The sequence below is a fragment of the Sciurus vulgaris genome (genome assembly GCF_902686455.1).
Source record: "Sciurus vulgaris genome assembly, chromosome: 3".
Classification (NCBI taxonomy): Eukaryota; Metazoa; Chordata; class Mammalia; order Rodentia; family Sciuridae; genus Sciurus; species Sciurus vulgaris.
Window position 1 is genome coordinate 160,156,579 of NC_136463.1, and position 26,207 is coordinate 160,182,785.

General features: G+C 37.1%; 1 protein-coding gene across 3 annotated transcripts in view; it reads left to right on the plus strand.

Moving 5' to 3' along the window:
* Positions 1-4,416: 4,416 nt before the first annotated feature.
* Positions 4,417-26,207, plus strand: part of CCNYL1 (cyclin Y like 1) — a 36,369-nt gene continuing 14,578 nt past the window's right edge. Inside the window, exons 1-6 of one of the 3 annotated variants that reach the window (XM_079132502.1) lie at positions 4,417-5,182; positions 6,537-6,563; positions 15,332-15,406; positions 17,052-17,086; positions 22,280-22,380; positions 24,897-24,932. In XM_079132502.1, the coding sequence (XP_078988628.1) occupies positions 4,951-5,182; positions 6,537-6,563; positions 15,332-15,406; positions 17,052-17,086; positions 22,280-22,380; positions 24,897-24,932 (506 nt within the window). In that variant the 5' untranslated portion in view covers positions 4,417-4,950. The remainder of the gene's footprint in view (positions 5,183-6,536; positions 6,564-15,331; positions 15,407-17,051; positions 17,087-22,279; positions 22,381-24,896; positions 24,933-26,207) is intronic. The other 2 variants (XM_079132503.1, XM_079132504.1) reach the window with 2 other exon arrangements.

The window sequence follows — 26,207 nt, forward strand, 5'->3', positions numbered from 1 at the left end:
TTTTTTGATTGAACTGTGGTTTTCCACATTTTGATATATCATCTAGTTTTTGTTCTCAACTCTTAAATCTTTTAAATAAAATAAAATTAAAAATTAATCATCTCTGCTTCTCTGCTTTTTGGAGTGACTTTTTCTTTCCATTAAAAGGATAATATTCCCTCTGGCTGTTTTTGTGGTCTGTTATATGGATTAAGGATGTGTGAATTCACACTTTTTGCAATATATGTAATTTTCACCTTCATTTCTTTTTACTCTTTCCACAAACTTGTTGCTATTTCTTTTAACTATTTGAGGGAAATAATAAGTTCCATTTTCCACTTTGATGGCATACTTAATTATACTTGGGTCTTTTGGTTTTTGCTCAAATATCTCTTCAACTTACCTATATTCAAAAGAAGATACCATGACAGGCCTTTATATCTGTGGGTTTTGCATCTGCAGATTCAACTAACTGTGGATTGAAATATTTGAAGGAGAATTACATCTGTACTGAATGTGTACAGACTTTTTTCTGTTGTTATTTCATAAACAATAGAGTATGGATTTATTTACATAACATTTACATTGTATTATGTATTATAAGATACCCAGAGATGTTTTAAAGTATACAGAAGGATGTAGATAGGTTACATGCAAACACCATGCCATTTTATATAAGGGACTTGAGCATACTTGGATTTTGATTTCTGTTTTACTCAGCTTTTTTGCTGCTGTGACTAAAAGACCTCAATAGAAAAATTAGCAGAGGACATGTTTATTTGGGGGCTCATGGTTTCAAAGATCTCAGTGCATAGATAGCTGGACTCAGTTGCTCTGGGCTCGAGGTGAGGCAGAATGTCCTGGTGGAAGGCGTGACAGAGGAAAGCAGCTCAGGACACTATGCCAGGAAGCAGAAAGAAAGAGAGCTCCCCTCATCAAGAACAAAATAGATGCCCCAAAGGCATGCCCCCCAAATGACCCATCTTCTTCAGCCATATCCTATCAGCCTACAGTTACCACCGAATTAATCCCTATTAGGGGATGAATGCATTGATTAGATGGAAACTCTCATAACCTAAGCGTTTCACCTCTGAATCTTCTTGCATTGTCTCACACATGAACCTTTGGGGGACATCTCATTTCTAAACCATAATGGTGGCATCCATGGAGGTTCCTGGAACAATTTCTGTGTATACCAAGGAACAATTAAAGCTTCTATACCCAGAAATCTCTCACAGAATTTCTATTTTCAAATAGTGATTTTCCAAAAAGAAGTCTACTAAAACAAAGGAAAAAACAGAGGTAATCAAGTAAGTTCTTCCCAAATCTTTCCTCCACCAGAAGTGTCTCTGTAGTCACAAAGACATTTCTGCCTCCTTGCTTTTGTATCCCAAAGCTATCCCTGTTCTGGGTTACACCCGTTTCTGCCTTCTAGTAATTCTCTCTTTTTCTATTAGTTCTCCCTTTTTCTGTTAATTCTCTCTTTTCCTCTGAGTTCAAAGTTTGTTTTCTCTATTGGTTCTTATTCTTTAACACATTATCATACTTACCTTGTTTCTAATCCTTTTTTTGAGGGGTGGGGGAACAGATCTAGGAGTAGAAGCTAGGAGTGCTCTACCACTGACCTACATCCCATCCTTTTCATTTTTTTATTTTGTGACAGTCTTCTCAATTGCCTTGAACTTGTGATCCTACTGTCTCAGCCTCCTGAGTATCTGGGATTACAGGCATGTGTACTCCATCCGGCCTTTCCTGATCGTATAAAGAGAAAACTTCCTTAACTGTACATCTTCCTCCAAATACTACTACATCTCTCTTTCCAGACAAATGTCTGGGCAGAGAAGCCCTCGGTTTCTGTCTTTACCTTCTCATCTACTTTTATGATTTATGTATGAGGTGTCCCCCAAAAGCTCATGTTTAAGACAATGCAAGAATGGTCAGAGGTGAAATGATCAGATCATGTGAACTTTAACCTAATCAGTGGATTAATCCATGGAAATGGGTTAACTCTGTGGTAAATGTCAGCAGGTAGGGTATATCTGGAGGAGGCTGATCACTGGGGTTTATATTTTGTCCCTGGTGAGTGGAACTCTGCTTCCCTCTGCCATGCCCTTCCCTCATGATGTTCTGCTTCACCTGGGTCCTAGAGCCATGAAGTCAGTCAGCTGTGGACTAACCCTCTGAAACCATAAGCCAAAATAACCTTTTCCTCCTCTACGTTGTTCTTGCCAGGTCTTTTGATTACAGTGACACCTACTATTCATTTTTCCTTCTTATCCAACTTGCTCGCCCTCATCACCAGTCACCTCGTTATAGAAAATGGCATTTGTAGCTTTGCACCTCCCAGCAGCACTCAGCTCTGTTATGGCACCATATACTGAGCATCTAGTGGCCAGGCACTGTGCCAAGTGCTGCTCTTACAGACATGAGAAGTAAGGGGCACCATTCCCCTTCTTATGGGACTCGCCATTCCTGATCAGCCATCCGGATCAACCCTCCTTCCTTGACTTGCTCTGCTCACCTGGGCAGGCTTCACTTTGGGCTCCCTATTCTCCAAGTTTCCTTTGTTCCCATGCCACCCATCCCTTCTTTGTTATGTCTTCAACAGAAAACCACTTCTATACCCACATGACTTCAATTACTATTTTCTCTGAAGACAATATAACTTGAGCTGTTTTCATTTAACAGTTTTATTTTACACAAGATACCTCATTTGCTAAAACCATAGATTCCAAGTTGCTTCATGGAAGTAATCACCAAAAGAATTAAAAAATATAAAAAAGAAAGATGTAATATTCTTAGCATGTAAGTTTCAGGAGATTTCCCCACTCTTTTTGGTTTAATTTAATGAGTATTAATTTTGAAAGCATAAATTGATAACTTGGAATGCCACAAAATAGACTTATCCTATAGAGGTTTATATGCAACTTTCAAACAGAGAGCTACATTTTGATATTCCACTTAACAGAGTCAAAAACTATCTCCTTCCCTCATCCTGCGTTCTCTGTCTTAGAGAAAAGTACCACTATCTACCGGGTTCCCCAAATCAGAACCTTATGATTATTATTATTATTATTATTATTATTATTATTATTATTTTTTTTTTTTTTTTTGCCTCCTACTTCCCTCTTCCTCCATCCCCAGTATTTCTATCTCGGAAATTACCACAAATTCTTTCTTTCCACTCAGTCATTATCACTGCTTTTGGTTTAAGACCCCTCTCTTCTCCTAGATGAATACAGTATCTTAATCAGTCTTGTTGCTTCTTCCTTCAGTTTCCTTGTTATCCAATGACCTTGCCAAAAACATACATGATAGTGACTTCCGAAGTTCACATCATTCAATGACTCTCATGTTTTCAGGGTAAGATCCAAACTCTTTACCCCGGTATCTACTTTGGGGTCAGATATATCTGCGCTTGTATCCCAGGTTCTAGCATGGTCCATCAGTGTGATCTCAGACAATCAGAGTCTCTAAGCCTTTATTACCTGCCTGACCTCACTGAGGGACTGTTTCACACATGCAGTGGTGGGCACATAGAAGGTACTTAATGTTAACTGAAGGGAAGGCATTTTTTAAACCACATAGTAAAGTCGTTCTTTAAAAAAAAAATCGTAATGTTCAACGTCACTTCCCCCAAATTCGACTTCGATTTTTATTTTCAGGTAATGACTATAATGACTTGTGGGGATCCAGACTATTCTGGCCCCATTCTGAGCGCTCCTGTGTCCTTGGGAAAATTACTTTCGTATCTCAGTTTCTTCTGTACAATCGGTAAGATGTAAGATACAACTGCTTTTGAGGGTTAAATGAGTGCTTCAGTTGGAACAGTGCTGGACACAGTGCTTGCTAAACGTTAACTGTTCCCTATTATCTTGGAAGCGGGATCATAGTACTACTTTCTGTTTCTTAATTTTGTTGAAAAAATTAAGCTTTATGTGTTGTTAGTAAAAGAAGCAAAATCTCCTGCAGTGGAAGGGACAGGCAGAGGCGAGAAAAGGGGTTGGTGAGTCGCAGCGATTTAGAGCTGGGAGGGACCAGTTTGGTCTGTGCTTTTACGGACGAGGAAGTGGAGGGTTGACGTGTCCTCGTGTTTCATTCAAGACACAGCCACGACTGTTTATTGAAAGTAGGGCCAGGCCTCCAGGGGTTGTTATGGTCAAACTAAATATATAGCCCAGCACTCGCTGGAAGTCTGAAGAGCAGCATTTGGTTACAAAACGATCAACTATTCTGGTGTAACTAAGTTTGTGAGCAAATACAAGCTGTCATACTCCGAAAAATAGAGTTGCTAACGGAACCAGCTCTTTTCTAACAGTCTGCTAACCAGGACGGTCTAGAGTAACAAACACCCGCTTCCCCAGGACCGGAAAGCTCCGGGAAGCCTACGATGAATGGAAACCCGAGTCCCGGACGCGGCTCGCGAGGGGCGGGGCACTCGTGGATGGGGCGGGGCACTATGAGTCACGTGCCTGGGTTCCAGGCGGGCGCGTGGAGAGAACTCTGGGTCTGATTGGTTGCTCGTAACCAGGTGACCGCAGAACGCGATCCGGTTGGCAAGTGCCGTCCAGGCTAGCGGCCCTCAGTCGGGAGGCGGCGGCGGAAGGAGGAGGAGCTCTGACCCCGCTCTCTGCCGGCAGTGGCTGCGCCTCTCAGCGCTTGTTGGGTCCCCACCCCTTTTAAATAAGCCGGTTTGGTCGCCGCCCTCGCAGACTAGTCGGCTCTGAGGAGGCAGCCGCGGCGTGGCGGCGGGGGTGCGGCCGAGGCCGGAGCCCTGCCCGGGGCCGGGCGGCAGGGCGGGGAGGCAAGCAGCGGGCGAGGCCGCGTCTGCATGTGCGGAGCAGCCCGGGCATAGCCCGGGGCTGCCGGCGCCGGCCGCGCCATTGTTGGGGGAGGGGGCGGCCACTGAGCGCGGCAGAGTCGGGGGCGAGTGAAGGCGCAGGCGGCGGCGGCGAGGAGCGGAGGCGCCCCATGGGGAACACGCTGACCTGTTGCGTGTCCCCCAATGCCAGCCCAAAGCTGGGCCGTCGCACAGGGCCGGCGGAGCCGGACTACGAGTCTGAGCTCTATGAGGCGGCGGCTGGGGACGCAGTGGCGGTGGCCGTAGCGCCGGCGCCCGCTGCCGTGGAGCCCGCCGAGTTAGATTTCGGAGCCGGCGAGGGCCACCACCTGCAGCACATCAGTGACCGCGAGATGCCCGAAGGTAAGGGGGCGGCGGCCACTGTCCGCTCTGGGAAGCACCTCTGGCCTCCGCCGCCGCCAGGGTCCCCGGGAGGCAGCCGCCGCCTCCGGCTCCTTCCTGCCCAGACCCGGCTTTTCTGAGGCTGGGCACCGGGATGCAGACTGGCTCTGCCTGGCGTCCCCACCCCTTATTCTTTCCGCTCTGCGTCTGGCCAGCTTGTTACCCTCCCTGCCTAACGCCCAGTTCTTGCCCCCTTTCATGTTCTTCAAGTCTGGCCTGGGACCCTCCAGTTCGTGGCCCTTTCTGGTTTTCTTTCTAGGCAGTGTCTCGTGGGACTTTATCAAGACTGTTTTGGTATATTCGCTTCCTTTGCTTAGTGAAAATTCAAATACCATCGTCCCTAGCCTTACCTATCCAGATGGTACTTAAGTGAAGGAGCCAGGTGAGGACCTGATTGTTCCTTCCGCACAGCGGATAGGATAGCCGATACTCTAGCAGTTCAGACCCAGACGTTTGAGGATTTCTTTAGATTCAAATAGATGTTGCCATAGGAGTTTGTATGATATTAAGCAGACTGTGTTAAGTCGCCTGGATAGAAGCTGCTTTATTCCTCCCCACTGAAATTTGAACACACACACACAAAAGAAAATCCGGGGAAGGGGGCCTTAAAATAACTATGAAAAGTGTCAAATGTTACTGCCAGGGCTTTGGTGTTGGTTCTTGTTTCTTACCCAAAGGACTTTACCCACGGAGTTCCGATTACCTTAATTCCCACTTTGATAAATATATCTGAAGCCCTACTCTAGTCACTTAGCAGACTTCATTTACCCCTTTGGAGAGGACAGTTGAGGTGGTTCATGAGATTGCTGGTCAAACGTTTCAAAGGAGTCAAAACAAATTTAGGCTTTAATTAATAATGTAATGGTTTTGAAAATTAAAAAGCCAGACCCTGCCAGCGTTGTTTTGTTTTTTTCCATGGCTTCCCCTCCTTCCCTCCCACCTCCCATCAGTAGAATCCTATTCAGCACTTAGAATTTGAAGTGAAAGGAAAGTTCTTCACACTCTAAACCGCAGGAGGTAGGAGGAAGAGGGATGGGAGGTGGAAGAGAGGATACCTTTGATTTTTTACCTAGAATTTTGGAAATGGATGTATCTAGGTAAATATAATTCTAAGTGCGTGGTTCCTGAATGAGGACTAGATCCTTTGAAGTGGAAAACATCCTAAACTACAAATGTTTGCCCTGCTGGCCCATTTGTTTCATTTAAATGGCAGAGATTATTTAATACTATAGAGCAAATGTTTTATAGATCTTCTACGTAAATTTTAGTTGGACTCAGTTTCTTTTGCTTGTTTGTGTCTCTTCTATTTTCACAGTGCTGGGGATTGTACCAAGGGCCTCAGGTATGTTAGGCAAAGACTACCACTGAGTTTACCTCCCCAACCTGGCACTTATTTTCTTTATGTTAGAATAATTAAGCCTCATAATGGACATGCCTTTGTAACTTTTCAGAATATTCAAAAATTGTGAAAGAATGAACCAATATATGAATTAATTGTACCTTTAAAAATAAAGCATGTAAGTACTTGTGAAAGCTACTCTGCTTGGGTGGCAAAAGGTAAGTCTGATTTTACAAACCAATTAGTAGATGGGTAGTTGGATGAGAGTTCAAATAGAACCTTTACTTAAATCTTTAGGATTTACAGCATTTTCATGTGTCATACATCTCATTTGGCCCTTCCATATACAAAGGAAGCATGGTGTAATATTCCTGCCTTATGATGAAGAAAGGAAAATAGGAAATGGCTGTGTCAGACAGTTTATGGCTAATTCCTAACCCTGACTGACTAGAGATAGTAGATATGCCAAATTTGTTCTTAAGAAAAAACTTTTCAAAAATGCATCTAAAGTAGGCCCATCTCTTACAACTTACTCCCATCTTAGTTCTGTTTAAAGTTTATTTTACAAAACTTAGAGGAAACATTTACCTCTTTATCCCATCTCATCTATGCTTTAATTTCAATGGATAAGAATAAACAGAAGGAACAGGATGACTTAAATTATCAGTGAAGTAAATGGGTTTGTTCTGTTAACCTTGTATTGAAGCTGCAGATGCTCTGGACAAAGAACATGAGGAGAAGCTGACAAGAGGGCAAGTAAAATTAAAACTTTAATAAGAACTGTTAAGTCAGAAAAGCTGAAAAATAGTTTGTGAGCATGGAATTTTTTGTTTTATGTTTATTAATATGACAGAGTTAAATTTTTAGTTTGTCTTAACATTTTTAGGACTGGAAATATAGCTCAGTGGTAGAATGTTTGCCTAGCACAAAGCCCTATGTTTGATTCCCCAGTACCATTTTTTTTTTTTTAAATTTTGGCATTTACTAAAGTGATAAGGGAAACCTCAATTTCAACATTTGGCTATTTTCTTAAGTTTCCTTAGAAACAAGCCAGAACACCAAATATAAAGTGTAAGCACATTGGAAATTTGCTTTTAATATCTTTATTTCAGACAGTTTTACGCTGGTTTCCCTGGAAATGGAGAAAAACCTTAGATATGAAACATTTTAGCTATTCTACAATGAAGAATTATTTTGATTTCATAGATAAAATCATACATAAGTGATGCTGTACTTTGTACTCTTTTGGAACATTTCAGAACATTTTTGAGATTATTTCAGAGATGTTCTTCAGAACCTAATATGGATTTCAGATAGACTCAAAAGTAGTTTCTATTACCTTGCCTTTATTTTACAATGTATCTAATATAATTGATAGTAATATCAGTAACAGAGTACTAAGATCTTATTGTCCAGTTTTATTACTGAACTTTTCATATAGCCTTTTATGTTCTGACCTTAGGAGATTTGCTAGTTTGCTGGCTAAAGGTGCTCTTTCAGGTGACCCCTTCAAAGGGTTAGGGTAGGGAATAAATTGGCACTATGATGTGGAAAAAACCCTGGGCAGCTGGGCATGGTGGCGCACACCATAATCCCAGCAGCTAGGGAGGCTGAGGCAGAAGGATCATGAATTCAAAGCCAGCCTCAGCAATTTAGCTGGGCCGTGAGCATCTCAGAGAGACCCTCTCTCTAAATAAAATACAAAAAGGGTTGGAGATGTGGCTCAGTGGTTAAGTGTCCCTGGGTTCAATCCCCAGTACCCAAAACAAAAAACCTGGGGAACAGATCTGTCCTCACCATGTTTTACCTTCCCTCCCCCACCACCATTCCCCTGACAGCCCCCGCTTTTTTAAACATTTAAAAAAAATTTTTAGTTGTAGATGGACACGATATCTTTATTTTATTTATTTATGTGGTGCTCAGGATTGAAACCGGTGCCCCATGCATGTTAGGCAAGTGCTTTACCACTGAGCACAACTCCAGCCTCTTGTTTTTATAAGATTACCAATGTGTTTGATGTAAAAGATTTAGGAAAAACAGAGTAGTCTTTCATTCACACTCAGAATATACTCAGGCTAACTTTGGTGTTGATTCTTCTGACCCTTTTATATTCATATAACTAACATTGTTTATTTTATAAAATGAAATCTCTCTGTATGTGCTGTTTTGTACATGTGCTTAAAACAATGAAATAATGACAAAGCTCCTGGAATGCTTGATATGTGTAGAGTGCTCCAGGATGTTTTTCCATGCTAGCGCACACTGCTTCTTTTTGTAACTGCTAGTGTATCGTTGAGTATTTAGAGCATCGTTTATTTCCCTCACCCTTATCAGTGGGCATCTTTTATAGTAAAATCAAACAGTACCATTATATGTTTGATTCTGGGGGTACAGATAAAAACATATTTTGATGACTTTTCTACTATAGAATTCAGATGGCATATTTTCCCTTATGAAACAATTTAAATCCATAGGATGAGTCATTTTGTAATTAAGGTGTTTTAGTATTAAATGTTCTTATGCCAAATTAATATTGACGTTTTGCTGGACATTAGAATTCTTTGTTGTTTGGTACTTGGTAGCTTATTTTGTGTCTTTAATTCTGAATAGCTACCACTCTTAAGATCTGAAAATATTACTAGTTGTAGGTGACAAGAAATGGCACTAAAAGAAATCTTAGATGGTAATGGGAAAACAGGAGAAACTTAACTAGTTTTGAGTATACTAACATTTATTGAGCACCTTTGAATGATCAGTATTCCAGATATAGGGCCAACAGTGGTACACAAGACAACTCTCTTCCTAACCCTGATCCTTACATAGTAGAATTGGGAGGGGTAGACAGACATGAATGATCAAAAATGTCAGGTGGTGAGGTGCTGAGAAGAAAGGAACAGGGCAGGAGAGCAGTTTTACATACCTTTATGTGGGGTGGTGAAAGATGTCTATTCTCCTTAAGTGATGTGTAAGCTGTCCTAAAAATGAGAGGGAGCCATGTGTGGTGGGAGGAGCCTTCCATGCAGAGGGATAGCTCCTTTTCGACTTCCTCTGGTGGGAAAGGACCACATACAAGGGACTGTAGCAGAGTAAAAGGGATGCCAGGAGGAAGGTGGTGGCTTTTGTGTGCCCAGTGGGTCTTGACAAAGAACCTGGATTTCAGTTGTATCGGGAAACCATTGGAGGGTTAGAGATAGGGGAATATATTCTTTAAAAAACAAAAAACCAAACAGACTGGCTGTTCTGTGAGAATACTTTGTGAAGCATCAAGGGTGGAAGCAGGGAGACACACCAGGAGATGTGTGCCAGTAGTTCAGGGGAGAGCCAATAGTGGCCCAAACAAAAAAGCCATATTAATAAGGTCCTAAAATGTCTGATTTGAAGAAATAGAGTGAATCTAAAAGTAGGTAACAAAGATGAATAGACAAGCCACAGAAAAAGGAACGCAAGTGATTCTTAAAACATACCTTCAAACATAAGAAAAATGCAAATGAAAACTGTGGCAAATTCTCTTTGGAGCAAAAATACAAAAACTTGACGGTACAATATTGGGTGAGGCCATGAAGGAGGTTAAATTCATATTTTGCTTGTGGAAATGCAAAATGTTTTGACCCCATTGAGAAGGATTTGGCATAATCTCACAACATTACAGATACATTTAATCCAGAAATCCCACTTAAAGAAACTTATTCTAAAGGTACATGTACCAAGTTTGTTGTATCATTTTCAATAGCAAAATGTTGACAATAATTCAAATGTCTAATAAGGGACTGGTAAAAGAAACTGGGACATTCATGCAGTGAATGTACATAATGCATCTGTGTATCTTTGTAGCTGAATGGAACTGTAAAAAAGAATGCTTATGGAATGATTTCCAAGGTATATTACATTAAAAAAAAAAAAGAACATACAGCAATCTACTTGAAAGAAAGCAAGGAAAATAATACATATTTGCATATTTAAAACTCTTAACAACCCTGGGGAGGAATTCTTGATGATCTTGTGTGTACCCTTTCCTTTAGTGGTGACCAAAGCATGTTTGCTCAATATGTTATTTTTGGTATGAGTTTTCCAATGAAATGCTAAATGTCCACTTTTTTGCTTTTGAGTTTGTGAAGGCTTTGTTTTGTAATTGTGTATATTATGCACTATAAAGACTAATCTTGCATTTTATTTGATTCTCATCGTATTTTGGGTTAGACAGTATAGGACTTAAAACAGATTCACATAGGAGAAGATGGCCTCTGAAAGTGTAAATTAACTTTTCCAAAGTTTTGAAGAATAAGACTTGGTAGTTCAAGAATGTAAATTCCAGATATGTGGCATATAGGCAAATAATTTGTAGAATGGCTCATGGGCTTCTTTGGATGCTACCTTCCCTGCTCCCAGCATATTAAAATAATTCTTACTGTTAAACAATAGCATTGGATAATAGGCAATAAAATGGAGGTAGTGTCTTGTAATCTAGGAATGGTCTCAAACTCTTAAGAAATTGAGTAAAGTGCTCTTAAGAAATATATAATAGAAGAAAGGGTATACTACAGTATCTGAAATGTCACATCTCAGTCGTGATCACCAAAACATAAATTGAGAATTAAAACAGGGCAGGACAGAACTGATGGAGAGACAGGTCCAGAAATGAATTGGAAGTCACAGTTAGTATCACCAAAGGCTAGAAAAGAGAAGCCAGATAGGAGCTCTGCTATTGTCCTCTGCTGAGGCAGGCCAGCACCAGCTTAAGGCTGCCAGGTGAAGAATTACCTCATGGAGTTGGGTTTGTAGCTCAGTGGTGGAGTGCTTACCCCTCACATATATATGGGCTTCATACTCAGCACCACATAAAAATAAATAAAGGTATTGTATCATCTACAACTTAAAAAAAATTACCTGATGGTAGAAAATGTGGACTCAGATAAAATCATTGTTTGCATGGTAATTGTGACACTTAAAAACATTTGTGTGTTCTTATGATGCAGGTCAGTAAATGCATTAAGTCTTTCAGGTGCCCAGAAGTTGGCCCCGAAACTGCTGACATCTTTTTAATTAGGATATATTGAAATCAATGTTAAAAATCAATATCTCTCTGAAATATGCTTTTTCTGTCCAATAGTTTCTTGGTCACTACCCTCTGCCTTTAGTATTTTGACAAGGAAATAATTTCATGACAGTTTATGGTTGCATAATTTCAACACTTAGCCTTTAGTAATGCGCTTCATTTATTCTAAGTTGCATGTGATTTTTTGCATTTTTAACATCTGTGCAGTTAAGTTGGTCATACAACTGATAGTCTTAGATTAGAGGAATAGCAGTTTTTTATATCAAAGAGGTTTACATTAAGACTGGAGTTTAGTTTTTCTTTTAAACTGTACTTTTCCTACATCAGCCTATCATGCTGCCAAATTAAATTACAATTTAAATTGATAATACAAGGTGTCTTACAATATAATTTTAATCATAACACTCCTAATCATGAGATAAAAGAATATTTTTTCTTGGTCTAATACATTTTTACAGGTTTCTAAAAAAAATAACTTTTAAGGAGTTTATATCATAAGACACATGGTAATTGATGTATTTTTATTTTCCTGACATCTCTAAATCAGATGCATGCATGTTTGTGGGACCTGATGCCTTGCTTAATAGTGGGCAGTTTTACCTTTGTGATAGAGGAAATAGTGTAGTATGATTTATCAGAGTCTCCTTAGGCTCTTGGCAGTAGATTTAATGGAGAGTGCAGAAATAATAGTGTTTATGAGTTTACTATCTAATGACTTAAATGTCCATTCTGTACATGTAATACCAACATCTGGTATTTAGCATTAACAGAAATGCAAGTTACATACAAAACTGTGGTGGGCTATAGACAAAAATCAGTATTTTCTGAAATCCTTGTGTAAATTGACAACATTAAGGCCCTAGTGGATACATTGCCTACAGTATATATAAATATATGAAACTCACCAAAATGGAAATACCACTGTTAACCACTGGAAGTAGTCAAAAGTGTGATTAAATATATGCAAATTAGAGCCATAGTAATGTGCCTCATTCACACTAAGCAGGTCTTTTTTAGGTATCCGGAACTGGGTATGAATTAAAACTGGTGTAATTTTTAACATCTTCCTTCCTTTAGAAAGCAATTTAGCAATTATATGTATTGAACTATGAAAATGTTCCAACCTTTTGGTCTAGTCACCCCACTTTCATAAGTCTTTCCAAGGAAATAAAAAGAATAATTTAAAAACACTATGCCCTTGAAGGTTTTCCTTGTAATACTAGAAGTGTTGTAAGTGCCTAAATCCCCCCAAAATAATCAAGTATAGGAATGACTCTTGGCTGCACCTTTATGTATGTATGCATTAAATATTAAATATGCTGTAAGGGGGTTAGAAATCATTTTCATGTAATAATACTAAATTGTATACTGATAAGAGGATTTTCTTCCTTTTTAGTTGTTCATTTGTTACAGCGCCCAGGGCCTTAGACATTCTAGACAAATATTTTACCACTGAGCTACATCCCCAGCCCAGGAGCTGTCCCTATCATACTGGGGATTGAACCCCAAGGCCCTCTATCACTGAGCCACAACAACCCCAAGAACAATTTTTTAAATGTGCATGAGAAAAGCAACTAAATGTAATGGTTATGAGAGCACTGATAATTTTTAAATTTGGCTTTTGCAAATTTCTGTTTAATAAGATTTATTAAATGAGCAAGTGATTTATTCATCTCTACCTTTGGTATGTTCATTAATACTGCTGATTAAGCGGGTCTCTTATATTTGCAAGTTAAAAATCTATGTCTAAATAGTCTTATATAACCAAGGAATTTACAGATCAATTAGATACAGCCTGGCCCAGGAATTACATGATCTCAGAACCTCTCTCAGTCCTGCCACCCTCTCTTCATCTCTTCTGAAAAGACTTTTTTTCTCATGATTGCAAAGTTAGCAACAGCTGCTGACTTAGCTAGCGAATGATCCTAGAAAACAACTCCGCCGTTTTCCTCTTAGTCTTGGGAATTCTCAAGAGTTTGAATTGATTGTCTAGCTCAGAGTCATATGGTCCACCCTAACACCTAGGGTAGGAGGTAGAGTTGCCAGCTTGCCACTTGGGCTAATTTTACTTTTTGTCTGTAGGTTGTCATTTCTTTTATGCCACTCTTCCTGAATATTGTCTAAAATACATAGCAGCATATTTTGATTTTAGGATTTTTATGTGTCTTTTAGGCCTGCTCCCCTTTAATTGTGATACTTTAATTTTCCTAGAATTCCATTGAACATTTTGAATTAAACTTTATCATTACATAGGTGCTGCTCTGTTACATGGCTATTTCTGCAAATTTTTAAGATACTGTAATAATTTTGCAAATTATATTTTAAATCCAAATGGTAATATATTTGCTTTCTTTTTGGTAGGAAGTAGTCCTAAATCCCTTCAGAAGCTTTAGGTTGGAGATAGCTATGAAAGTCTCTCCCTGTCATTTTGTGCTCACATGATATTTTTCCACAGAGCTAACATTGTCTCATCATCCTTTCATTATGTGAAAAAAAAACTTTAACTGTTTTGTGGATCTTTTACTTAAGAATAGTTTTCTTCAAAAGCATTTTAATAAACTTCCATGAATAAGTTTCCATGAAGGACAGTGATTTAAACAAGTTTCTGATCTGACAGTACCATTAAAATGGATGATTCAGGTTCCCATTAAACCAGGAAGTCCCAAATTAATGTTCTTGCAAGATTCTAATGATATTACCTGGAGGGAGAGAAAGAATTTTAAGTAGATAAATTTGTGAAATGCTGAGTGTACGTATATCAGTGTGCATTTTGATTTTGTAAGAGCCTTGGATATAAATATATTATGATTTGGACATTGAATCCTTTTTTTAAAGTAGGACAATTATTAAAATATGGTTTGGGAAATACTGCCTTACTATTATTCTGTCTGGTTCTTGGTCCAGTTTCTTAAATGACTTGAGATGGACATTGCTTAAGAGTGTTTAGATTCCCACCTTCATGACAACTTTTGCTATCCCATATGATGGGATATTAAAAAAAAATTATGAATCTGTTTTATAGTCTTGAGTAAATAGAAGATTATCACGTCTTGCTCCCCAGATGGACTGCAGAGATTAAGAAGAAAGAAGAGTACAGTCTTGGAAATTTAGGACAGAAGTTTATAAAAAAAAAAATCAGTTACTATCATGGAAGTGTTCATGTAGGTTAGGACATTGAAGTTTTATGCAATCCTCTTATACCTGCCATGATGAATAGCCCACAAATAAGCCGAAGCTAACTAGATTAATTTACTTGTTGAATGACGTTAAAATCAGCCTTGTGATTGTCTGAAAAACATTGCCAAAACAATCTCATTTTAGCATATTTGGTATGTTAAGCCAGTATTTGACAGTAATTGGTCAAGGCATCACTTGTTGTTTAGACTGCTCCTGAAATGTGCTGGTAATATCAGCACAGAGAAGGGTGCTTGCATTTCTGGAGAATGAGAAGTGGTGAGCATATGTATAGTTCATGTAAAAGTTGTGTTCAATTACCTTATAGCCTAGCCTGGTTTTACTCCACATGTGTGGAGAGAATCTAGGATTTTACAGTTCTTCCATAGAGTTTTTATATTGTTGCCTTTGTTTCCTACATGTTCATAATTAAAATTTTTTCCTAAGACTATTAAAGGTGACTAAAGTTGATATGTAGCTATTTTAAAGACCATCTACTCTTTTACTGAACTAAATTATCACATCTTTTTCTCTTTCTCTTTAGATCTAGCTTTGGAATCAAACCCTTCTGACCATCCAAGGGCAAGCACAATTTTCCTGAGCAAATCTCAGACAGATGGTAAGACAATATTTTTCCCCACCAAAGAAAGGACATTTTATATGATATATCATAGAAAGTATTTAGAAGAATTCTTACATCAGTTTAAAATTTTAAACTTTACATATATTCTACATGACATCTTAATATGGGATGATACACTTCTCTCCTCTGTCACTCTTAGAACTGGTAGACTGTTTATACCTTTGTTACCTTTTATCAAGGCAATTGCCACATGATTTAGAAGTAGTCTAAATTTATACCTAGTATTCCATGTTATCTTATCCACCCCCCCCCCCTTGGTCCTCAGAGTGTATTTTAAAGATAAATCATATGAAATAGGTTTTAATTAGGTTTTCATGTGAAGAAATTTTAAAAAACAGTTGTTTATATTATTATAGAGGATTGAATTTGATTTTGAGCTTATTTTACAGTGCTCTAAACAAAGGAGCCTGTCTCACATCTAGATTTATACTACTCAGAACTTTTAAACCACTCACAGCTTTTTCATTCTAATGTATTAAAAATTGGAACAAACATGAATTATAGTGTTTCCCAGGAGGTTAAGCCAGTGTATGAAAGAGTATAAGTTTCCCGTGTCCTGCTTGTTTTAGGATGAACCATCAAAACTGTAGTACATTTCTTCATCCCTGCTTTTTTCTTTAATGTTTGGTCAAATCTTTTTTTTTTTTTTTTTAATGCTAAAAAAAAAATGGTCAAGTTTTTCAGCTTATTACAAGAAGAATATAAATTGTGGAGGGTTCTGTAATTACATTTGGAGTAATGCAGCACAGTAAAAATTGGGGGTTGCAATGTGTGTACTTTTCCTGTCTTGAGCCAACCATTTCTGGTTAGCATTGCTATATGTCTCAGTTTCTTTAAGAGCTATGTGCTAAGAGTGTGAGGAAGAAAAAAAAGAAAAACTATCCCTTGCCCCTCTTCAGTGGGAAGGATTGTGTGACTACAGTGCCGTCTAGCATTAAAGGAGGAGGCATGTGGGAAACAAAGTGTGGCCCAAGCATGTACTTTTCTGGCCTTAATGAGAGCATAAAGAAATCTGTGTGCTGTAGATAATCATGTTCAATTAGGTTAGCACACTCATTTAAAAATTTAAATTTAAGCTGGGCTACTTTCCAATTGTATGAAGACCCATTAATTTTTTTAGCAACATATTTTGGTAGATTATCAATAGGTGGTTCAGGATGTTTCCAGGGATTCCGATGCATCTAGAGATGGGTGCCTAGCCACAAACCATTTCCTAGAGCTGTTAGATCCTGGTAGCTAAAGTAAGCAGTATGGAAATACAGAACTGGAAAGTACTACTATTTAGTGATTCAGATGTGCAATAGGTGTACTATTTTATTAGCTATATTTTCCACCTGGCCCAATTTGTTTTGTCCCTTTTGTTTATGGAGAGTCTTTCAGTCTCTCATTTGTACATAATAGATTATCTGCTAGATAAAAAGATAAGACTAAATTTTTAGATTTTACTTATAAAACTTATCTTGCCAGAAGATTCAAATTATTAATTTTTTGGAAATTATTTAAAAAAAATAGAATTGAACTTTGTTATTTTGTATATTGGTAATCCATCAAATACTTAGCTACTTTTATTTTTCTATGGCATTTGTATCAGAATTGATCAGTTAATTTTTTTCATTCTTAGTGCGTGAAAAGAGGAAGAGCAACCATTTAAACCATGTAAGTAAACAGTTGAACAGTTGAGAAATTATAGTGAGTTAAAAGTATGTCTGCTTTGATTTTTAAAAAAAATATATATAATGGGCATTCATTACTGTTAGCAGGGTTCACTTTTTGTGAATTTTCTAAATCTCTTCAATTTCTTAAGTATTAAATCAGGGAAATCTTCGACTTAGTAATGTCCGTTTTTAAGGGTTTATGACAGTTAAATTTCAGTAACATGGTTTGTGGTAGAAAGATCTGCCTGAAATATTTTTGCCTTAATTTTGCAGTCCTTTTTATTATTATTATTATTAAAGTAACAAACTATTAGTCAAGTTTTAGTATTAGCTATTGATTTCCTGTACTTTGCAGCAGGTGGAAAGTTTAGCTTCCTCATTCCACTCTGACATTATTCCCTTGCTGTGTTTCCTTGACATATATCACATTTTATTATTAAATCACTAATTGATTACATTGACTGTGCAAATATTTTTCACTGCTGAGTAATATAGTATTTTGTGCTGCCTCCTGGAGGTTCAGCCTTAATTCTTCCTCATGAAAAGATATTTCTGAAATCTTTTTGAAAAGAAATCTTTTCAAAAATCTTTTTTCAGAAAAAAATTTATGAAATTTTTTGTGAAATTAATTTTCTATTTTCACTTGCCTGTTATTTCCCCACCCAATGTTGTAGCATTTCCACGTGCTTATAAAAAACATATTCTTCTCCTCAAACACATCTGTTCAGTCTCCTTCTGGAGGCAGCTTTTCTCAGCCTTTTGTCATCCTACTCGAAAACAGACTGATTTTTCCTTAAGCTACTCTCTGCTTGTTTTCCTGGGGTGTCTTTCTGAAGTCATCTGGGATCTCACATAACTGCTCTTTTGTATTGGATCCTCGAGTTTCTGTGTTTCCCTCTGTCACATAAATGTGCCCTTCCTATTTGGTAAAAGTATAGGATTCTAGGTTGAAACTAATTTTCAAAACAGTGGTGATGATGTTTCTTTATTGTCTTATTTATAAATTTGTTGCCATGGTATGAAACATTGTATATAACCAACTTTGGTAATTTTCTCCCATCCCTTCTCTGAAAGCTTTAGTATCTTCTCTATCTGGGGGATTCTGAAATTGCATGATATGGCTTGTTACGAACTTTTTTATGTTATTGGGGCCATTAAGTTTGCAGATCATCTCTTTTTAGAAAATTTTCTTTCTTGTATTTTATTGATATTTTCTCTCTCTCTCTCTCTCTCTCTCTCTCTTTTTTTTCTTTTTCTTTCATTCTTGTCATTCAGATATTGGGCTTCTTTGACCAGGATTTCTACACCAGTGTCCAGCTTCCATCCCTTTCCCAATTTTCTGGTTTTTCTTAAGATCCCTTGCGTCTGTGCTTTAACCTTTCTATTGAGGTTTTTCCCCTTGAGTTTTAATTTAGACCTGAATTTTTAGCCCTCCCATTAATTCCTTTTTTCTAGCCCTTGTCAGCAGCTTCCCTCAAATGTGTGGTGGACCCTGTATTTTTCTGCTTGGAAGCACCACGTATGAGCAGGACTTGTTAACTGATGGGTTTCACTCCAAGGATTTGGAGGCCATGCCAACTTTGCATTTGTTGGGACCTCAGTGTATTATCTGGGGGCCCTGTCTCTGGTACAGTTCAGTTTCTTCAGAGAAGGATCTCCTAGTTTTCTGCCTAGGGAGTACATACATGGCTGTTCATTTTCCAGAAGTTGGGAAAGGGAGGTATGGAATTCACCATTTAGTGTGTAGTTTTTTCCCATTATTTTCCAGGTTTTAGCCCTGGTATCTCTGAGACTTGTAACCCTAAGCCCAGAAACTGTCAGGTTTAATATATCTGGAGAACTAATATCTAGATTCCTTATAAAATGGAGGACAGATGGACTTTGGGCTCTAATCACAGATTCCCTATTGACCTCCTTTACCTTTGTTTTATGTTTCATTCCAAGGTGCTTTGTGCCTCTGAATTCTGAGTCTCTGTGGGTTCTGCAAGCTAAACTGGCTTGTTTATTCCTGCCAGTCACTCATGGCCACCAGAATTGTGCTTCTGCTCTTTTGTCATGTTACCTAATTCCTTTATCTAGCTACTTTCCATATTTCAAACATTAAAAATCTCTCCATCCTATCTCCTAGCCTTATATATAATCTGTATTTTATATCCTTAGTGAGATTTCAGGCAGAAAAGGAAATAGATGTGTGGTCAATCTTCCATATTTAATAAATGAATTTAGAACTTGTATTCAAAGTATATATCTAAGTTCAAACTCAATATGCTTAATGATATTGATCCAAACTTTTAAAAGTTTTACCTGTAGTTAGCATACATAAGGCTATGTTTTAGAATTCCTTTCAAACCATACATCCTGCCATATTGTCCCATTACTGTTTGACAATAGATGGAACATGAATGCATAAAGTGTTAGAAATTTTCAGGTTAATTAAACATCATTAGTTCTTAACACATCCAAAACAAGAGTGAGAGAGCGATAGAGAGAGAAAAAAATGAACTTCAGGTTTTTGGGTTTTTTTAATGGATTAAAATAAGAGGCTATAGGTACCATGGGAAAAGTCAGTGGGTGGAGACAGGATTTCAACAAGTTCTTGACCTTTGATGGTAAGGTTCTGATTATGATTTACTAGACTACTAGTTATGATTATTTTCTAGTCTTTGCCATTTGACCTTAATTCTACTAAGTACTCCCTTTCCTATAAGGATTACAAAATTCTGAACGTTATCATTTGTGCTGACTGAAAGAAGAAAGATGCTGTTGTTTGTGTCTCTTTTAGTAATCATCTGTCAGAAATGTTTCTGCTATTTTTCTTATATCCTTATGTTTGTCAGGATACTTTATTGTGGTTGTGAGCCAGCAGTGATAAGGTTTTAATCATAAATGGCAAATTGTCCTAATTTTTCAAGCAAAATGAGAGGAAAGTTACTTGTTGGTAGCTATATTCTAGGCTTTGCTCGGAGGTTTAGTTTTGCCACCCTCTAGTCTCAAGACTGAAATATTGGTATAACTGGCAGTGACAGGTATGCCCTCTGTTCTGTATTGGCAGCAGAGAGTTTTTGCATTCAGCTTTTCTGGTCACTTTGAAATTTGGGAATGGCTTGATTGCAGTGGGTGGGAGGGTAGCAGAAATGACTCTTCCTACAAAATGAATGATTGCTCTGTCTTTTATCAGTTTAGAGTAAGCATAGACTAATGGGGAAGTGATGAGTGTATTTTGGCTGGATCTAGGCAGTAAATTGCTGATTTACTACAGAGCTCTCACAGGCTGTAAGACCACATCTAATTAAAAATTTTAAATGACTTGGCACTAATGTTTTCAAGACAAGCCAATATATGTTCATGATACAAAAAATTATAAATAGAGAAAAGTGAAAGAAAGTATCACCTAAAGTTCTACCAACTAGTCTATATTTTCGTTGATTTTTCACCCTTTTTATTCCCATATGGAGATTTTATTTCATCACTATACATGTTAACTGAGTAGCTTAAGAAACATATCCAACTTTAGGTATAGGTAAAACATTTTTAGCTAGAAGGAGAATTTATTCCTCCAAATAGTTATACTTTGCAAAAATATAACTTCTAGCACTTTTAATAAAGAGAGTAAGTGACTTTGCCGTGAAAACATCTGAAGAAAGCAAAATGCAACTTTATATACTTCATAGATATTTCTGTGGACAACTGGTGACTTTTAAGTGCTCTGTACACTTTCAGCTAGTCTCCTGCCTGCCCCATCTTTCATTTATTTGTGGGAGCTGCTGATGGGAGAAAGTAACAGCATGATGAAAACCATTATATTGATAGGAGGAAGGAAGGCTTATCTGAATTGGCTTTTTTTTTTTTTTTTTAAGAACATTAAAATCATTAATATTGTGTGGTTTTAAAGAATGCTGCTGTTAATCTTCAACTGTTCAGTGATGAGATTTGGTTATTGGTCTTTTAAGGATGAGAATTGTTTTAATGTAGTTTAGGCTGATTTAGTATCTGACTATTGATATATTCTTGCACCCTTTATACCCTTTGCAAATAAATGGATACTTCTAAAGTGTTTTAATGATAGTTTATTTAGAGGCCTCAAAAAGTTCATTGTCACCTCTTTAGTAGCACTTCAGATAAATTTTCACTAATTTGTATCTGTAGCAAGATTTGTCTTCCAAATTGTAATTGATTCTTAAATAGTAATTTGTCAAATAGTTGCTCAACTCCCTAACTTGTCCCCGATTCTGTGCTCAGCAGCTGGAGATAGGAGCAGTAAGAGTCCTCCCTTCTTTGGAGAAACTTAATTTCTTATGTGGGAGATATAACCTGCAAGGATTGTCCTATAACAAGTGGTGAATTGGAGGATGAGTTTTGTGGTCTGGCTGCTGGCAAAGGTATCCTGGAAGTTAGAAGGAGTCAAACTTCTGGGACAAGGAAGAAAAAGACTTTGGGCAGAGAGCAGCACTAATGAGGCAGGAAGGTGTGATATGGGTCAAATAAGAGAAAAAACTAAATAAATCTGAGATTTTCATATAAGTAACATAATGGCAATCTACTTAAAAGTGAAGTGAAAGTTTTTATCATCTGATTTTGGATGTGAGAGAATCTTAAGGCAATAATTTTACCCTTTACATAAAGGAATAGACTCAGAGAGACCTATGGTCCTAAGCCTTGTTAGTGACTGAACAGCCCTGACACATAGCCTCTGACTCCAAAACATTTGTGTAATCACATAAGACATTTAAAACTAGCAAATTAGTAAATTTAGTATTAGACTTCCACTTATTGCAGCAAAATGCTCTTGTGCCAGTATTATTTAAGGCATAACATTTTATTGTAGTTACTAAATAGTAGAAATAGAACCTCTCAACTGCTTTTTATTGCTTAAGAGGAAAACACTGAAATCTTATTTTAAACTTTTTCCAGTATTTATTAAGGGAATTAATTCATAATAGATGCTTGCCAGGTTTGATTGTAGGTCCCATACCAAGGGCAGCATTTTATAACCCATTCCTCAAACATCATCTGTGAAGTTAAGAGCCTCCAGTGGGTTTCCTGTAGAGCCACACATGATATCACATTCAAGCAATTCACAGAGTATAAGAAATATCTTAATGCTTTATCGTTTGACATTTTAACCAAGGAAAATAAACACATTTTATAGATTTAACTTACTGTGACATTTTCTTCTATTTCCCTTCCCCTTCAGGTATCTCCAGGGCAGCTTACTAAAAAGTATAGCTCATGCTCAACAATATTTCTAGATGACAGCACAGTCAGCCAGCCTAATCTTAGAACCACAATAAAATGGTGAGTACAACTAGGTTGCCAAGGGCTGAGTGACAGACCCCTTTCTGCTAAAAGCATCCCAGCCATACTTGGTAATTTCAGCTATTGACTGTCCTTTTAATGAAATTGGGGTCAAGTATATATTGATTTTAAGGACCTGAATGTGAGTTTTCAATTTCCATTTTAATCTCAGACTTTATGGTGAAAGGGAAAGCCAGTTAGTAAATAAGGAATCCCAGGAAAAGTGTACCTCTTTATTTGATGCATTTTTGTTGTTAAGACACTGTTGAACATAAGAAGAGGTGCTTTTTTATCAGATGTTGCTGGGGAAAAAAAGTTATGAATTACAGGCCTAAAATCCTGTTTACTACTTTGGAAACTAGGAGGAGGGAATATCTAATCTTCTCCTTGCACCATAGCATATTGGCATTTGAAATAACAGATGCACTTTCAAAACACTCCAAGATGAACCTTTTAAACTTATTAAAATGACAACAACAAAAACAGGTACAAAAACCCCACTATATTGGGGTTGTCCAGGGAACATTATTAATGACTTCTTGGGGGTGTAAGAATTGATTCTTTTTTTTTTTTTGAACATAGTTTGGAAAGTGCTTTTTCAGAATCTTAATACTCTTATTCCTAATTTTATTTTTCAGTCTAAAAACCTAATTAGCCTAATTTTGTTTCTAATATACCAGCATTTTAATTTCTTAGCTATTATCAGTAACTTCTACTTCAGTTGAAAACTGCAAGTTCACACTCACAATAATGTAACTTTCCTCTCACACTTAATAACAGTATTTTAGCAAAAACCGAGCCTTGTCTAAAGTCCTGAGATTTGGCATCTATTGAGTAATCACTGAATGTTTGTTTTTAGCCCTAAATAGCCATGATTAAAATACCACTCTTCTGTGACTAGAATCCAAAAGATTCTGATGTTTCAGTGTATAATTCAAAGAGTAACCATGCTAACACATGTAGGTTTCATGCTTTTCGTTCCCTTAACTGAGTCTGTTGTTTAGAAGTCTGTGTTTGGAAGTACAGTAAGTTTTAGTTTTTTCATTAAATTATAAAAATAATCACTCAGTGCATTCAATATTGGTGAAAGAGAGAGGTACTGAGTCATAGGGCAAATTGACTTTCAGGAAAAATTTGAAAAATGTTTATCATGGATTAGTAGTGCATTGTTCTGAATGGAATGGGTAAGCCTTCTTAGAATCACCTATGCGACTTTTTTCCAAGTACATTCCCGCAAATGTGCATTTTCCCACCTTCCTCTTCCCCTTCATCCATAGGCACGCACAAGCCTTTTAGGAAACCAGTGATGGATATGAAGTGCACTTATATAGACAAAACATTCAGGTGATTCTGATCTTAACCCTAAGTCATTCTCAAACTTTACTGCACATTGGACTCACCTAGGGAACTCGAAAATCGTTCTTGATGCCCAATTAATTGGAAAGTCTCAAGGTGGAAGGTCAGGTCTGTTTAAACCTCCTCAGGCAATTTCAATGTGCACCCAAGTTTGGGAGCCACTAGAGAACTGCTTCTGATTGTTTGGTGGGACCTTGGGCAAATCCTTTTTAAGCCTTGGTCCCTTTTATCTCTAAAATGGGTTGTTGGATGAAATGCCATATAAAGTTTAGTGGTCCTTTTTTAGCATATGACATCAAATTCTGTGATTTTAACATCAATTTTGGAAATAAAACTGTTGGAAGCACTATAGAAGTATCCATCTTTGATGACAGTAATGTTATTTTTTAATTTAAATTTTAAAATTTAAAATACTGTATACACCTACTTTTAAAATTCAGATTTGCCTTCCCTCATTCTTGAGCTTCATTTTAGAGCAAATGGAATCATATAATTTATGTAAGAGAACCCTTTTTTCCCTAATACAAAGCATCTTTGGATAACTTATGAATACAGTAATATAAAGTGTGAAGAGTTGTCTGTTTATTAATATTTTGTTTAATCCAATTTGGAAATACCTGCCATTAATATTATACTATTTAGTATTATGCTACGTTGTCAGGGCTGCTTACTGCAGGATAGGTAGACCTATCTTCATCTTTTGTGGGCACTTATACTTACTAATTTTCTACTAGTAATGCAAAAATGATTTTAAATGCTTTTATTTGGTATATAGCACTTTCATTTTTTCACTTTTGGGGAAATGAGAAATGGTGGGCAGGTGGATAATATAACTAAATCAGCTGAAATTCTGGGCCTATCAACTTTAGGGGAGTGGGGGAAATCTGTGTATTAAACTTAAGCATGTGTACAAATACAGCTTGCACAGGATGAAAGGCTCTGTGGGTAGATGGGTAAATGACAGGGAAGATATTTAATAATTTGTATATTATCATAATCAACAAAACTAAAATAAGGGATCCAATGCCCAAATGATACTGTTCTGAACTAGAGGATTTCAGGGCTGATTGGAAGGTCCCTTATACCTTAAAAAAAAAAAAAAAAAAGTCAACTATAACAGATGATAAGTTGTTATAAATAATTTTTTTTTCCTTCCACAGTGTGACCTTAGCAATATATTACCACATAAAGAACAGGTGAGCTCTTTAAAAACTTGTCTTCTTATTCCAGCAATTTACTTTGCATGATATATAGTATTAGATCATAACTGTAAACATTATAAGGTGTAGAGTGCTTTTATTACAATATTGAGATGAATCATTTGGAGTTTTTGTTCTTTTTGTTCTCAAACTCTTAAGATCCCAGAGTATCTATTTCTGTGGATTATGTTGACATTTACTGTTTTAGAAATTTAAATTGAGAATTAAATGTATTTATATATACAATAACACAGGGTTTCTCAACCTTGATATTGTTCATATTTTGAGCTAGATAATTCTCTATTGTGGAGACTGTCTTGTGCATTGTAGGGTATTTAACAGCATCATTGTCTTCTGCCCACTGGATGCCAGCTCCACCTCCCATGCACACAATTGTGACAACTAAAAATTGTCCTGGGGGGACAAAATCACCTCTGATTAGGAACCACATTGTTAACATAAATATTTTTTCATGAAAAATAGTCTTTGCAATTTTGTTTTTCTTCACTTTTTTAGTTGAGTGAAAAATGTGTCATAATTTACACTTTGGCACATCTCTGGCAAATCTCTTCAATGTTTGGCCTAATAGAAGACTACTAGTTTCTCAAGTTTCTCTGACTTTGTTTGCAATTTATTTTGAAGATGCAATAAGACCACCCTGTCTCCTGCAAATACTTATTTGGAAAAGGTGTATCTTAAAAACTTTCAGATAGTTGTGGATAACTAATGTTACTCTAAAACACTATAAAGATAAGTTTCTTAAATTAGTTACAATGAAATTTTACATTGTAAAATGAACATATTACATTTGTAGTCATTGCTGTATCTTGCAGGATGAATTAAATCTTTGACCAGCACATGATTTTTACAATATGCAATGGTCATTTGGAAATGTTAGCTCACATTTCTTTATAGTATTGAAAACTCACTTTCATTAGTACCGCCTCCAATCTTATCAAAAAGTCTTAAAGTACTGAGAAACTGTCAAGCATATAGCAGAAGGTACAGATTTTCAAAAGTCTTGATTTCAACTTGACAGCCTAAATTTTATCCTTGCAGTGAATACTTATGTTCCTCAAAGTAACAGGCCCACTGTTCATTTTTGAGAATGTTTTGTCATTTCAAATAAAAAAATAAAATATTCTTTGATAAGCAGTATGTTCAGCTCACAGCTAAATCACAAGTGCTTTTTCTTAACACAACTAACTATACTTTAGTATGCATAAGCTTTAGGTGAACTGTTAACTTATTCAAAAGAATATTAAAAAGGAG